Raw genomic sequence first — 15368 nt, forward strand, 5'->3', positions numbered from 1 at the left:
CTGAGGCTCCTCCTCTACCTGTCTGTGAGAAGGGGTGGCAGGCTGCACCCAATTTCCCCTGCTCTCCATCCCACCAGTGTATGCTGGCACCAACTGAGGGTCAGGCACCAAGAAGGGTGGGGTGATGGTGACACAGGGCACTGAATGGTGGGTGTCAACAACCTGTACAACTGCACAGTGCATTTGGCAAGACAGAACCAGACAGACAAGGCCTGGCTCCCATGGAGTTCCTGGCCACATGGGAACACACGAGCCTCATATTTCTTCCATGTGTCCCGCAGCTAGTGGGAGAGGGCTGCCCAGTAGTTAGGGACCCGAGGCTTCTTGTGGGCTCCCTCCAGAACAGTGATCCAGCATGGAATTTAGCCACAATTCCTGGGCCACCCCACACTGGCTCCTGCCAGTCCAACACTAGTGGCACCTTTAGAATAATCCAGGTTCTAAATCCGGGGCGGGGCTACTTGTGCCTTTGTATCTGCAAACTCAAGACCCTAGCCTGTCGCCCACTTCCCATGACGCCTTCCTCTTTGGGCAACTTGAGATCTGTTTCTAGGGGAAGGGTCCAGGTGCCAGACAAGTTTCCCTTGACCAGCAGTGATGCCAAGGTCTCCGCCACAGTGGGGGTAGTGAGGGTCAGGTTGCAGAGGGAAGACCTGAATTTAGTGGACATTTGCTGAATGATTCAAATCATGCAGGGAAGGGGGTACACACACTCAATGTGACCACCGGTACCCTGGCAGTGGTCAGAGAGAGGCTCGCCATGAAGACCCTGACCTTCACTAGGGCACAGAGGTCACTTTGGAGCAGTCTTAGCTTCAACCAGGCAGGAAGGGATGCATGTGAACTGCTCTAACAGACCCTCACCCCACTCGCCTCCATTCCCTCCATCTATAGCCTCTTCAGTCAGGGAGGACAGGCACGTGGCACCCAGGCCACTGGAGTTAGATCTGCCCCTTCTTTCTCCCTCTTTCTCTCTCTCTCTCTGTCTCTCTCTTTATTTTTTGAGACAGCATCTCACTCTGTCACCTGGGCTGGAGTGCAGTGGTACAATCTCCACTTACTGCAACACACTGGCTGGGCTCAGATGATCCTCCCACTTCAGCCTCCCTGGTAGCTGGGACTACAGGCAGGTGCCATCATGCCTGGCTAACTTTTACATTTTTTGTAGTGATGAGGTTTTCACCATGTTGCCCAGGCTGGTCTCAAACTCCTGTATCTGCTCCTTCTTAAAAAAAAAAAAAAAAAAAAATTTGCTCCCCATACAGATGTATTTAAATGAGTGATTAAGATTGGTGATTGGAAGCCTTGCCACGTTTCTCTGCTCCTTCTCTTAAAAAAAAAGTTGCTCTCCATACAGATGCATTTAAATGAGTGATTAAGATTGGCAATTGGAAGCCTTGCCAAGTTTCTGTCTCTCTCACTGCTCCTTTGGAGTTTACTTTTGTGGACCCCCAAGCTCCTGGAAAGGTCATGCCGTGGATTATGGGAGAGCTTCTGTGTGGCGTTTCTCTGAGTGCCTGCCATGCTATGCACTGTAGGACCAAGACAAGGAGGCAGATGGGAAACAGCATCTCCCCTTTGCCCTCTGTCCTCGACGACCTACTGAGCACGTTTTCATGTGATTTTATCCAAGTGCATGTTCAGAAGCAATTATTGGTCCATTTTGGAACAAGACAGAATTTAAATAAATAACTTGGCACAGAGAGGTTAAGCAACTTGCCCAAGGTCACCCAGCTGGTAAGGATGGAGCCAAGTTTCACACTCAGGAGGCCTGGCCCCCACACTGCTATTCTTAATGGCACTGCTATGGGTCTCAGGATTTCAGGGATTTGCAAAAGCATCTGGGAGTGCAGAGGAAGAGGAATTAGCTCTGTCTGAGAGTCCACTGAGAAGGGTTTTTTTGAACTGACTTTGAAGGATGGGAAGGAGTTTGTCGACGAAGGAAAAAGCCATTGCATGTGTGTGAGTCCATGGCCGAAATCCCACATGACTAAGTGAGGAGACAAAGAAGGAAACAGAGATACAGCCAGGCCGGGGTGGTCTCGCTCCTCCAAGTGCGGTCTGAGGACCAGCAGCATCTGCATCACCCGGAGCTTGTCAGATACGCAGATATGCAGGCCCCACTCAGGCCTGCCAAATCAAAAGCTGCATATCAAGAGGGTCCTCAGGTGATGCATATGAAGTTTGAGAAGCGCTGTATTAAGGAGTTTGTCTTTCATCCTGCAGGAAATGGAGAGCTAAGGACGGCTGTAGTGAGCGGGGCGAGACAGCTTTGCAAGAATCTCATACATGGAGTGCAGGCTGAGAGTAGGTGAGAGAAGGATTTCCGTCTGGGAGGCGGCCTAGGAATGAGCAGCAAGGGCTCCTTCTAGGACATGAGAGGAGGCAAAGCTGCTGCTTGATCACCCTCCAAAGACAATCCTTCTTGTCCAGTGCTGCCAACTTCAGGGAAGCAGAGGAAAAGGGGAACAGATTGCCTGGGCATGCAAGGTGGCTGGAAGCCAGGCCTGCCAAGCACCCAGGCCACCAGGGGCTCCTGAGGACAGCATCTGACTGCTTCATGTTTCAAATGCTGTGGGTGACACGTGAGGGGGACTGAGCAACCCAGGGGAGATGGCAGGGCCACTGAGCTGGCAGGTAGCCCCTCTTTTGTCAGGAGGGGCCTGACACGTCCATGCCCCCAGGTTTGTGAGACAATTGGAAGATGGATTCCTGTGTGATCGGGGCACTTGTCCAAACCTCTCTGGACCTCAGCTTTCTTGGCTGTAGAATGAGAATAATAAAAACACCCACCCGCTAGGGTTGGGAAGACCACGTATTAATGAAACAGGAAGCGTTCATCTACTCACTTGCCTGCCAAGATTCTCAAACTAACGCTGCCAAACAGGCCAGAAACAGAATTTCAAGGGAGCTAAGCACACAAGTCAGACATGCCCGGGTTCGAATCCCAGCTCCACCACCCACAAGCTGTGTGACCCTGGGCAAGTCACATCTGTCTGAGATTCACTTTGCCCCTTGTGAGGAGTAAGGGTCAGAGAGCTTGGAAGGGTTTTGCAAACTCACGGTCACCATATACTCTTCCCAACAGAGGCCCAGGCCTGCAGCGCCCTCACGTTGTCTCTCAGTGGGGCACCACTGGCACTAGAGTTGCGGCATTCTGCTGCGTGGGGCTGCCTCTCACCCTGCGGGTTCCTAGCATCCCTAGCCCCTCCCACCCAGAGGCTAGTGGCCCCTGTGGTTGAGAACCAAGCCCATGCTGCACAGATGGGAAAACTGAGACCCAGAGAGGGCCTTGTCAGGGGTGCCCCACCAGCACAGCCAGGGCCTGGACCCAGGCCTCTGTCCTTCATCTCAGACTCCAGGGCTGAGTCCGTCATAACACAGGCGAGCCTTGTCCTGAGCCCACCAGGGGCCCTGAGTGACAGCCGGAAATGAAGTCTGGGAGGCAGCGATGGCAATTCAAGGACAAGAGAGATAAATCTTTATTGCTGTGGACTGTCAGTTGCTTCTTCCTCCGACCCTCCTCCCTCCACCCCAGGGGCCAGGCCAGGACAATTGCTCCCTCCCTGCCTGGTCCTCTCAGAACCTGCATCTTGTTGTTAAACATTTCAGCCAGGTAGATGTTATTGTACCCATTTTATAGATGGGGAAACTGAGGCTCAGTCTGGGATTCCACGAGCCACAGGAGAGGGGCACTAGGTGACCCCCTCTTAGAGAGTGCTGTTTGGTCTTGTCCCCACACTGTCTAAGGTATCCCACATCTCCCCAGCCCTCATGGCCCCTCACCTGACTTCAGGGAAGGCTGGAAGGAGCTTCAGGGGTAGTGCCACCCAGTGGGCTGCCTGAAGCTGTGGGCCTCAGACCCACAGAGTCTGCCAGCCTACAGGAAAACACGCAAGGCCACAGGCCAAGGAGGCTCTGACAGTCGCAAGAGCAAAGCATGGCAGCCGTGTGGACAGACCCAGGAGAGGGGGTTTCCAGAATGTTGAGAACAGCCACTGTCAACATAATTGGAACAGAGACTCCATGCACCAGGCCTTGTGACCAGCATTTTGCACACATTTTCTCATTTCATCCCAGGAATATCTCCACTTCAGAGATGAGGAAGCCAGGGCCCGGAAAGGTGAAGTCACTTGCCCTTAGGCAAAATATCAGGGGGAGCCAGGGTTTGAACCGAGGCCTGCCTAATGGCAACCCCACCCAGTGGCCCCGAGAAATACATACACCAAACCACTCTCCACAGCCCAGGCATGTGAACAGAGTCAGGAAGCCCAACGCAGCCAGCCAGATACAAACACATGTTCAGAGGAGATGGGAACCCCTGACTGGGCAGGGTCAAGTCACCAGCAGGCCAGGGGCCTGGCCACGGATGGGACAGCTCCCAGGGGCTCCCTCTTGGGTTCCATGCTTCCCTTGACACCCACAATAGCTTCCCTCCTGGAGGAGAGGACATGGGAGTACAACTGTACAGTGGGCCTCTCTGAGCCTCAGGTTTCTCCTCTAAAATGTGGATGATGAAGTTGTCTGTACTAACAAGGTCTTTGCTGAGAAGCTCAGTGAATGAGCAAAACACCTAGAAAACTATAGCATGTGGGCACAGGGAGATGGCCAGCATGATCATGGCCCTGCCGTGTCTCTCTGGTCACTCATTCACTCAGAGAATATTTACTAAGCACCTACTACCTTCCAGAGGTGAGCTGGGCCAGAGGTTTCAGCAGTGAACAGAGCAAGCAGACCCTCCCTTTTTAGAGCTTCTGGTCTAGGGAGGACCAGAGATCCAGCAAGAAAAACAGACAGACAGAAGGCATTTGAGATGGTCCTGAGAGCTGTGATAGACATAGCGACGATGTTGGCACAGAGAATACAAGGCAGGTGGTCAGGGAGAGCCTCTCAGAGTAGGCAGCTTTTAAGTTGAGCCCCAGGTCTCCTTCATCAGCATCTTCACACCCCATAGGGACCTGTGGGTTGGGTAGAGGGAGGGGACTGCTCTGCAGTAACTGCCTGGAGCCGGATGAGAAGGCACAAAGGGAGGAGGAAGTTCCAGGTAGGCCGACCAAGCTTGGGTGCCAGGAGCAGCTGAGGGGCAGGTGCAGCTGAGGCACAGAGACAAGGTCAGCAGGGGCCAGGGAGAGGAGTTGGGATTCTGTTGAGTGTGAGGGGAGGGTTTTTGGCAGGGTTGTGGTGTGACCTAACTTCTGTTTTGCAATGGCAACTACCGGGAGTGGGCTGCAAGGGTCAGGATGGCACAGGGTGAGGGGTCTGGGGGAGGAAATGGGCCAGGCACTTCAGAGGCAGGAGATCTGGAATCCAGGTCCCTTCTGCTCTGAGCCTCATTTCCTCTTCGGGTAAGCATCAAAGCTCCTCTAATGACAGCCAACAGGGCACGTTTGAGGAACTGCCAGGTGGAAGCGGTCAGAAAGCATGGAGTCAGGATGTATCCTGATGCAAAACAGGAAGAAAAAGAAAAATGGGCACCAGCTATAAACTGGCGAGGCACAGAACGTGGAGGGCAAACGGCCCCAAGTTCATGCAGAGGTGTCCCAACTGTCACCAGAGAGGTGAAAACAGAAACAGCGAGCTCTCACTTGACTCTCCTCAAAATGGCACATGCTAGAAATGCAGACAAAACCAAGTGCTGGTGAAGATGTGGGGAGATGGAGATGGAAAGTCACAGCACTGCTGGTGGGGGGTAAACTGAGGCAGCAACAGTGGCAGCACCTGGCAGTGTTAGGAGAAATTCCATGTCTGGCCACCTGTGTCCCAGCATCCTCACTCCTGGAAGTTATTGCAGAGTAATCCTACCCCCTACCCAGGTCCCTAAGGGGTGTGAACTCTTGAGAATGTTGGTAAAGGTGACCTGGGACTCCATCCTAGGGTAGGGGACAGTTAACGTGGTGACTGCACACTGTGGAGTGTGACACAGCAGTTAGAAGTGCAGCCACATGAATGGATCTTAGAAAACCTGGTGTCACATTAAAGAAAGAAAGGAGGGGGCCGGGCGCGGTGGCTCAAGCCTGTAATCCTAGCACTTTGGGAGGCCAAGACGGGCGGATCACGAGGTCAGGAGATCGAGACCATCCTGGCGAACACGGTGAAACCCTGTCTCTACTAAGAAAATACAAAAAACTAGCCAGGTGAGGTGGCGGGAGCTTGTAATCCCAGCCACTTGGGAGGCTGAGGCAGGAGAATGGCGTGAACCCGGGAGGCGGAGCTTGCAGTGAGCTGAGATCCGGCCACTGCACTCCAGCCTGGGCGACAGAGCGAGACTCCTTCTCAGAAAAAAAAGAAAAAAAGAAAAAAAGGAGGGGAGAAAGGGAGGCAGGAAAGATGGAAAGGAAGGAAAGAAGAGAGACAGAATGAGATCTACCCTGTGGTATCAGTTATATATTGAAATGTGGTGTCATTATGTATTGAAAGCAGACACATAAAGCACTATCTATGCTGCAAGGGCACACACAGATTTAAATACCTATTTCACCTATTTCAAGTGCAAGTTTAGAGGGAAGTAATTTGGGGTGGCGATAGGGCATGAAGGACAGGAAATAAGATAATACAGAGCCAGATCCGGCACTGGGATGGCCCAGAACAATGTGTGCTTTGAACTGAGAAATTTAGCTCGACCTTTGGAACTTGGAGTTAAAAAATTAAAAATAGGTGCCTCAGATGGCATGTTAGAAGTTGAAACTCTCTCCTGAGGATGCTGCTGGAAGAGTTTGGAGGGAGAGAGGGATAGGGTCAGCAAAGTGTCTTAGAAAACTGACTTGAATGGGTGCTCAAAACGCTCCTGGGTGAGGGTTGGGCCTTGCTGTCTGTCCACCCTCCCCATCCTCCTCCCCTCAGGGGCTACTCTGACTGTCCACCTGCCCTCTGTCTGCCTTCCTAACAGAAAGCAAAACATAGAAATAAATGGACAAAGCTATTGGGGCTCAGCTCCAAGAAAAAGTGGCATTAAGCATCTAATCTCAGGATGGCAGTGGCCCCTCCCTGCCTTGTCCTAGAGAAAGTCCCGCACTGGGACTCAAAAGACCCAAGTTCGAAGTCCAGCCACTGCTCACACAGGGCCTACTGTGGGCCAAGAACATTACACATGTTGAAATGTCAGCATCTCTTGTAGAAAGAACTATATCCAAAGAGGATCTGCTACAAAGCCACCCAGACAAAGGTGGCCACAGTCAGGGATGCTCAGAGGGGGAATCCAGGAAAGCTGCTGGGTGGAGGTGGTGTCTGAGCCAAGCCTTGAGGGACGAAGAAACTCAACACTCAAAGATAAGGTAGGCAAGGACTTTCAGGGAGAGGGCACAGCCTGGGCAGAGGGTGGGAAGTGGGAAGGAAAGGTACCATCAAAAGGGTCCCCAAAGAGCCGGTGGCTGGCTAGGCACCCAGGGCCGGATTCTGCAGACACAGTTCTGAGGAGAAGAGAGGGCACTGAATCAGGGCATTCCTGGCACTGTGACCGGCCATGTGAATGACATTTAGGAAGGAGCAGGCTCTCCGGAGGCCCCTCCGGTGAAGACACAGAGAGCTTGTGCAGCTGTACACAGGCCAAGCCCTCAGGAGCAGTGCATGGGCCTCCGCACCCTGGAGTTGATGCAGCGACTCCCCCTTGTGGCTGGTAATCAAGGCATGAGGGTAGTAGACGAGGCTTCGGGAGGGGTGGACACAGCTGTCATCCTGTGCCTGTGAATGGCTTTGGTCCCAGGGTCAGCCTGTGGCTAACACTGTGCCCGGAGTCCCACCACCCACCCATGGATCAAGCATGACCCTCCGTCCATACGCAAATGCCCTAGAGAGAAGGAAAGGGCCAGCATTTGCTGAGCGCCTACTGGATACGCGGTACTTTATGTACACTGTCTCATGGAATCTTTCAAGAGTCCTGTGGGATAGACATTGCTATTCCCATGCTACAGTGCGAAACCGAGGTCAAGAGAGGGGAAGGGGCTTTGTTAAGGCGGCCCAACTAGGATGGGCAGAGGGCCAGACCGTGAGAACCAGGTGCTCCCTCCTCGAGCCCTTTGTACAGACTCTTCCCTTTGCCTGGAATGTTCTTCCTCATTTTCATCCTTAGAGTCCAGTCTAATACCTCCACCCAGAGGCCCACCCTGGCCACGCGGGGTGTGTCTCCTTTACCTCCCTCAGCCGTTCCTCCAATGCCTTTCCTCTCAGCCCTTCCTCCACCTTTTCTTTTCCACTAAATGGGAGATCTACAACTGTCTTGCTCACTGATTTCAACCCCATGCCCAGGGCAGGGTTGTGCACACAGTAAGTGCTACACAGGTGTTTGCAGAATGAGTGAATGAGAAATATATGACGAATGTACATAATCTCTGAATTGCCATATTGGAAAGAAACCAACAATTCATCCCTTCTAACATGCAGGAATCCTCTCTGCTGTTGAGTACAGCTTGTACACCCCCATAAATGGGAGCTCACCACCTCTGAGCAGCCCACCCTATTCCTGAACAGTTGTAAGGGGTGAGAGTCACTCTGTTATCCCAGCTGTAGCCTGCCTCCCTATGGCTCCCCCTGGTCCCACACCATGGCCTCTGAGCCCTGGCAGGAGAGGCCACAGCTCAGTCTGGATGTGGCTTCAGTGAGGACCCAGTGTGTGGCTGAACACGGTGGTGACCATTCACCCCGTTATTCTGGGGCCACCTCCTGGGGGCTCCCCCAACCAGGAAGAACAAACCTTTCTCCCAGATGCCACAGCATCTGACCATGCTGGACAGACATCTTTTATGTCCAAGTGGGGAAACTGAGGCTCAGAAAAAATGGGAACATAAGCCTCTAATAATGACAATCCTGGCGGGCCCCCACCTGGCACCCTACAGATTTCATACTACTTCTCGCCTCTAGGGGCGTTTACTTCAGTTCCATGAGGCTGGGCTCATCAATTGTTTCATTTTACAGACAAGGAAACTGAAGCCCAGAGACAGCTCAGTTCTCCGTCTCCAAAGCCTTAAATCACGGTTCAGTTCACACACATTCTCAAAGGGCTTGGTGGACGTGGTGATCACCAGATTCTGTGTCCTCATGGTAGACTTGAATATTGAAAGAGAATCCTGGAGCTGTGAACCCACAGTGGACCCTCGGGCAGGGTGAGAACATGGGAAGGACCATCCAAGGACCCCAGGCCGCCCAGCTGAGAATATGCCAGAGAGATCGGCAGGGGTGTGGGGGTGCGAGCCCCACAGGGTTTGGGGGTGGGCCCTGGCAGAGATCACGTGTTTGAGGACAGGGCTTGACCCTGGGATTTCCAGGCCAGTGCCTGCTGCCTGGCAGCTGAGCCCCCTATGCCCCAAACCGACCAGCCCTCTCCATCCTCCCTGCCTCCCATTCCCAGCACCAAGTAGCAGAGCCTATTCCCACCTTCGAGCCTTTTTCTCACCGTCCTCCAGGAATGCCCTCTTCCTAATCCCTGTCTGCCAGGCCAAGTCCTACAAGCCCTCCAAGACTGCTGCCTCAGGAAGCCCTCCCACTGACTGGGGCCTCATCTAGGGCTCCAAGCCCTCGGCACCTCTCAGTCTCACTGTGTGTCAACTCACTGGCCATCCCACACTCTTCCTTGCCCATCTACCCCTAGAAGAAGACACCAGCATGGTGATGAAGTGTGAGGAGCATTCTAGTATGCCACCCTCCCCGCAGCAGCACCGCTGGGGCCTCAGAGGGGTCCTGAGTTCAAGTCCTGGATCTACCTCCACCTCTGACGGGCTGGAAGACCTTGGGCAAAACCAGCCTCCATCTCTCCATGTATAAAATGGGAGTACATGCGTGGCCACAGGAGAAGTAGGGCTTGCGGTCTTTGGGGGCTGCTTCAGCTCTGGCCTCAGTCAGCCTAGAACCCCTCCATCTCCATCCCCAGCTTGAATTCCAAATGACCCTCGGCTACTTACAAACCCCAAACAAACCTTCCTCAACAAACCCACTCTGCACATGGGCACTGAGACACAGCACAGAGCAAGGATCTTACTCAAGGTCATCCTACAGGGACCCCAGCAGCCCCAATTATGTGGCTGTTAGTGACTGCTGGCCATGTGCCCTGTTTCGCCCACCCACCTGCCCACCACATCTGCTTATGAGTCACCACTACCTCGACCAAGATAGCAAAATGTGGGAATCAGAGAGCCAAGGTTGGCCCAAGGGGAGTGAGTGGGCGGGAAGGGGGAGGCTGCAAGGCTTCCAGGCCCAGGAGAGCAGGGGCCCAGAAGGGACACTGAGGCCAGGAGGAACACGGACCTGCCAAGGACCCATGAAGAGTCGCGATCAGCCTCAGTCCCTTGGCTGATGGAGGTGCTTTCTGTTGCATCTGACCATCTCCCCAATGGGTGGGGAGACAGGGTTGGGAGCCTTCACAATGATCCAGACAATTAAGACAGGCAGATGGTTCTGCTGGACTGAACATTCAAGCCGACAGACGGAGACAATGCTGGGACCTGAGTTGACGAGATCAGCATGTGTTCCAGAGGGAGACACGCGCAAGCAAGGCCAATGTGCAGTTGGGACATTCTGGGAGGGGCTTGGCACGTTTGTCTGCTCTGCCTGGCTCAGACCTCCCCAGGCCCTGGGCTCCACTCTGGGCTCTGCTCTGCAAGAGGGACACAGAGAGGATGAGGTATGGACAGAAGTGGCAGCCAGGCGGAGAGGGCAGAGACTGTGTCCTGTGAGGAGCGGGGCTCACTCAGCCTAGAGCAGGGAGAGGCATCGCTTTTTCGGCAGGGCTGTCCCGGGACAGGAGAAGCAGAGAGAAGGCAGAGGACTTGGGGGAGCCTGGGGAAAGCAGAGCAGTGGCCACATGTTGAGAATACAACCGAGGGGTCCCTTGCACCCGGCAGGGGAGGCTGAATAAGCTGACCGTGAAGGAACGCCCCCGGGGTGAAATGTTTGGAAGTCCTGCGGCCTGGGTAGGCTCATGCTCCGGTACTTCTTTCCTAGGTGTATGACCTTGGAAAGTAACTTCGTCTTTAAGCCTCAGTTTCCTCAGCTGCAAATGGGGTGATTTAGTTCATAACCCACAGGCCTGTTGCAAGGGTCAGAAAGTACATGGGAAGTGCCTGGCACACAGCAAGTGCTCAATAAACGTTTGGGAAACAAAGAACAGGTCTAGAGGTTCACTCCAGACTGCTGGGATTCTGGACGAGAGTTTATCCCTGTCTTCTTGATTCAAAAAAAAATCACCTGGTCTCCAAGCCACCACAGCTGATCTGAAATTCTGGTGCCCGCAGGCATGGAGGAAGGCAGAGGCTCAGGAGTGGGGCACTGGAGAGAGGACTCATTTCCACGCTGGGAATCAGATTTGAGGCCCTGATGTGGCTGCCAGAAGAAATGCCAGGAGCCGGATGTGGTGGTGTGTGGGAAGCCAAGGGGAGCCTCATTAAGGAGCGGAAGGAGGGAGTGAATAATTCATCACAGACCTACACCACAGAGTGGGCACAGGCAGACAAAGCTCAGGAGGGCAAGGACAGGGGTTTATGTCTGTCTTGTTCCGTGTTGTACCCCAAGGGCCTAGAACAATACCTATGACATAATAGGTGCTCAATAAATATTTGTTGAATGAATAAGTGACACAGGCTATTCTCCTGCCTCTACATCCATCAGTTCTGCCCACCCTACAGTCCTGGCTCCTCACCTCCTGCCTGGGCCCCACCCAAGCCTCCTTCCTCCAACCCTACCTATGGTCTGCAGAGCACAGCCAGCGCCTATTCTTTTCTTTCTCTCTATTTATTTATTTAGGCACAATCTCAGCTCACTGCAACCACTGCCTCCCAGGTTCAAGCGATTCTCTTGCCTCAGCCTCCCAGGTAGCTGGAATTACAGGCATGCACCACCACGCATGGCTAATTTTTGTATTTTAAGTAGTGATGGGGTTTCACCATGTTAGCCAGGCTGGTCTTGAACTCCTGGCCTCAAGTGATCTGCCCACCTCAGTCTCCCAAAGTTCTGGGATTATAGGCATGAGCTACTACCGTACCTGGTCCAGATCCTGTTCTAACACTCAAAGCAGTCCTCCACTCTCTGCTGCTCAAGGACCACCCATGGTTCCCACTGCCCCCAGGACAGGGTTCAAGCTCCACAGCCTTTCACCTCCTCCACCCTGCCTCTCTCCTCTCCCCACACCCTTCATGCTGACCAAGGCTCTCATGGGGTCTTGAGGCAGATCTTTCAAGCCTCCAGGCATTTTCTTTTCTTTTTTTTTTTTTTTTTAAGAGATGGAGTCTTGCTCTGTCGCCCAGACCGGAGTGCAGTAGCACCATCTTGGCTCACTACAACCTCCGCCTCCCGGGTCCAAGCGATTCTCCTGTCTCAGCTTCCCAAGTAGCTGGGATTACAGACACGTGCTACCACGTCCAGCTAATTTTTTTAGTAGAGATGGGATTTCACCATATGTTGGCCAGGCTGGTCTCGAACTCCTGACCTCAAGAGATCTGCCCGCCTTGGTCTCCCAAAGTGCTGGGATTACAGGCATGAGCCACTGTGCCTGGCCACCTCCAGGCATTTTCATGAGCTGCTCCCCCACTTATCTACCTGGCAAACTCTTACTCATCCTTAAATACCCAGCTCTGGGAGTCTCTTTTGACCTCTCTCGAGCAAAGTCATTGCTTCCTTCTAGAGGCAATAACTACACCCTTGAGTGTCAGTTTGGAGGACATAGGAGGGGTCTCACATGGCCATGTGGCTCAGGGACCTCCGCCCAAGTATTCAGAGTGAGAAAATGGGGCTTTACCCGGAGAAGATGAGCAACAGGACGGCTCATTAAAATCATATAGGCTGGAAACAGATAAACGTGTCGCCAGGCATTTTTTGAAAAAAATATTTTGAAGAAGAAAACAGAAGAAACACCTTGCGTTCTCCCATATCTCTTGGATTCTTCTCCCTTGAGGTTTTGTTTTCGTGAATGTGCAGGCTCACTTCATGGGCAAAGCAAGTTCCTTGTGCCTCCCTCAGTGCCCTCCGTGAAGGAGTGGTGAGGGGTCGGGCAGGAGCCTGGCTCAAGTCTGCACACAGTGTGTCCTCAATCAACCAGGCTGAGCCCTCCTTTTTCCTTTGCTTATTTTCTATTAAGAGCTATGCTGGCCCCAGATGTGACTGCCCTGGGGACAGTGGTATGTACATGGGGAGAGGAAGTAAGTGGTTGGGTCACTAAGGGGAAGATGGAATTAAACATTCCAGGAGTCTACTGTATGTCCCAAACTTCCTCAGTTGGCACTGCAATCTCAGAAGGGCAGTTTTTCTTGGGCTCACTTTACCAGGGGAGGAAACTGAGGTTGAGTAGCCATCCAAGGGACAAGATTTGAACCCTGGTCTGTCTGGGCCAATGTAAGCATTTCCTGCATCTCCAAGATGCAAAGCCTGATCCACAGCATTTAGTAGGCTGCTCTCCAAATCTTGGGGAAGCTCAAATCTGGAGCCAACCCAGGATTTCATCTGTCCCTCCAGCCTGGGAGGATCCCACTGGGCTCTTAGGGTTTGTGGACCTGAACAGAGGACAGCAGCCTCAATGGGGCAGGGAGTGTCTCCTTCAGGGGTGGTCTCAGCACAGGAGTCTCTGGCCAGACCCAAGGAGAGGCCTACTCCTGATGTTCTCCAGGCACCAACTGCTCTGCCTCTGTGGACCAGGCTTCCAGGGACCTCTAGGATGTCAGGCCACCAACTGCCCTGAGGCCAGTGCAGGACCTAGAGCCCTCTGCTGCCGCACAGACACCCACCCCATCCCCGACACCTCCCTGAGGAAGACGCTCCCTGTGTAGGCACCTCAGAGTCTGGAAAATGCTCCGTTACAAGCTCACTGCCTGGAGAGAGCCTCCGTATGTCAGCTGTGTGGCCTTAGGCAAGTTACTTAACCTCTCTGTGCCTCACTTTCCTCCTCTGCACAATCAGAATGAGGATGGGACAAGCCTTGCAGGGCTACTGCGAGGAATGAATGAGTGAATGCACTGCTTGGCACACAGTGGCGCTGAGTGAATGTCTGTCACTGCTGTTCCTGTTGACAGTAAGATGATTCTTGGTCCTAAGCCTGAAGCATAGAGACTGTGAATTCACCACCTCCCTCCTCCCCGTGCTGTAGATGGAGAAATGGCAGCATCGGTGAATCCTGGGGTCACACAGCCTGGGGGGCTTAACTCCAGCTCCTCCCCACCCCCAGTCCAATCTTGGTCCCACCCTAAGCCCCCTCCTAGCACTCTGAGGAGCTGAGCATGTGTCCAGTCATGGGACCCCGCACAGGCTGGGGCTCAGTATCGAGAGTCTTGCCCAGAGGCAGGCTGCCTTCACCTAGGTCCCCCTGTTCCAACTCTCCACGTTCAGCTCCTCGCTCCCTCCCACTCCTGCTCCCCCACACACAGCGCCCCTGCTAGGCGACCCCAGCCCATCTGGACAGCCTCACAGCCTCAACAGGAAGGAGAGAAAAGGCTGCTGGGGACATGCCCTGGGAAGGGGTGGGGGCGATGAAGGAGACACACAGGAAAGTCCAGAGAGACCCCAGGAGAGACAGTGACAGTGGAAGAGGAACAGAGAAGAGCAAGACAGAGACAGACAGAGTGGGAGAGAGAAGGCAGAGCAGAGGCGGGGGCAGAGAACTGGGTGAGGGAGGGCAGACAGCAGGAGAGAGAGACACAGAGAGACCCAGAGGCCAGGCAGAGAGACAGTGGGAGAGAGAGGAGAGAGACAAGAGAGAGGAAGAGACCCAGAGAAAGCAGAGAGACCGAGACAGAGAGATGGAGGAGAGAGAGAAGGAAGCAGAGCGGTGGAGAGACGGGGAAGGGAACTGGAGTGGTCTGGGGCAGAGATACAGAGGGAGAGAGAGAGATGCAGCAGAGAAACCCAAAAGGCTCTGCGAGAGAGAGGGGGAGGGAGAGCAGGGGTGACTGAGGACAGGCGGGGAGCCCAGGAAGTCCCTCTGGGCCCCTCGCCGTCCACCCAGACTCACCGGCACCTTTGAGCCGCCGCCTCACCACGCCCAGCCGCCACTTGAGTGACACCGCCAGCATCGTGCCCTCCTGCCCTCTGGCAGAGCCCTGTGCAGCCTGCCCCAGCCTCCCACGCCTGGAGTCGGCGCTCCTGTGCCCGCTCCAGAGCTGCCTGCGCTAACTGGCACAGGCTGGGTGCTCCCTTCCTCCGCCCTCCGGGAGTTGCTAAAATAGATAATCCTCCCCGGAGCCAGCGGTGGCATTGGTGGCGGCAAGGCCCTTCCTCCACAGCAGCCAGGCCTGGGGGGTACAGAGCCGGATGTTCTAGCCTCTGCAGCAAACCTTCATCAGGCCCCACCCTCAAGTCCTCTTCCCGCCAAAGTGCTCACGTGGCCCACCCCACCTTTTGCTGAAATCTACCAATCCCCTCCTCCCCTCTTTCCCGGGCTGGCTGTTTGATACCTGAAG

At 54.0% G+C, this 15368-nt stretch overlaps 1 protein-coding gene across 1 annotated transcript in view; it reads right to left on the bottom strand.

Annotated features, from left to right (window-relative positions):
• GRIP2 (glutamate receptor interacting protein 2) overlaps positions 1–15077 on the bottom strand; it is a 64511-nt gene extending 49434 nt beyond the window's left edge. The window contains exon 1 of the mRNA XM_011950673.1: positions 14921–15077. Coding sequence (XP_011806063.1) covers positions 14921–14981 — 61 coding nt within the window. The 5' untranslated portion in view covers positions 14982–15077. The remainder of the gene's footprint in view (positions 1–14920) is intronic.
• Between the last annotated feature and the right edge of the window lie 291 nt (positions 15078–15368).

Source organism: Colobus angolensis, unplaced genomic scaffold (assembly GCF_000951035.1).
Source record: "Colobus angolensis palliatus isolate OR3802 unplaced genomic scaffold, Cang.pa_1.0 Scaffold31, whole genome shotgun sequence".
NCBI lineage: Eukaryota > Metazoa > Chordata > Mammalia > Primates > Cercopithecidae > Colobus > Colobus angolensis.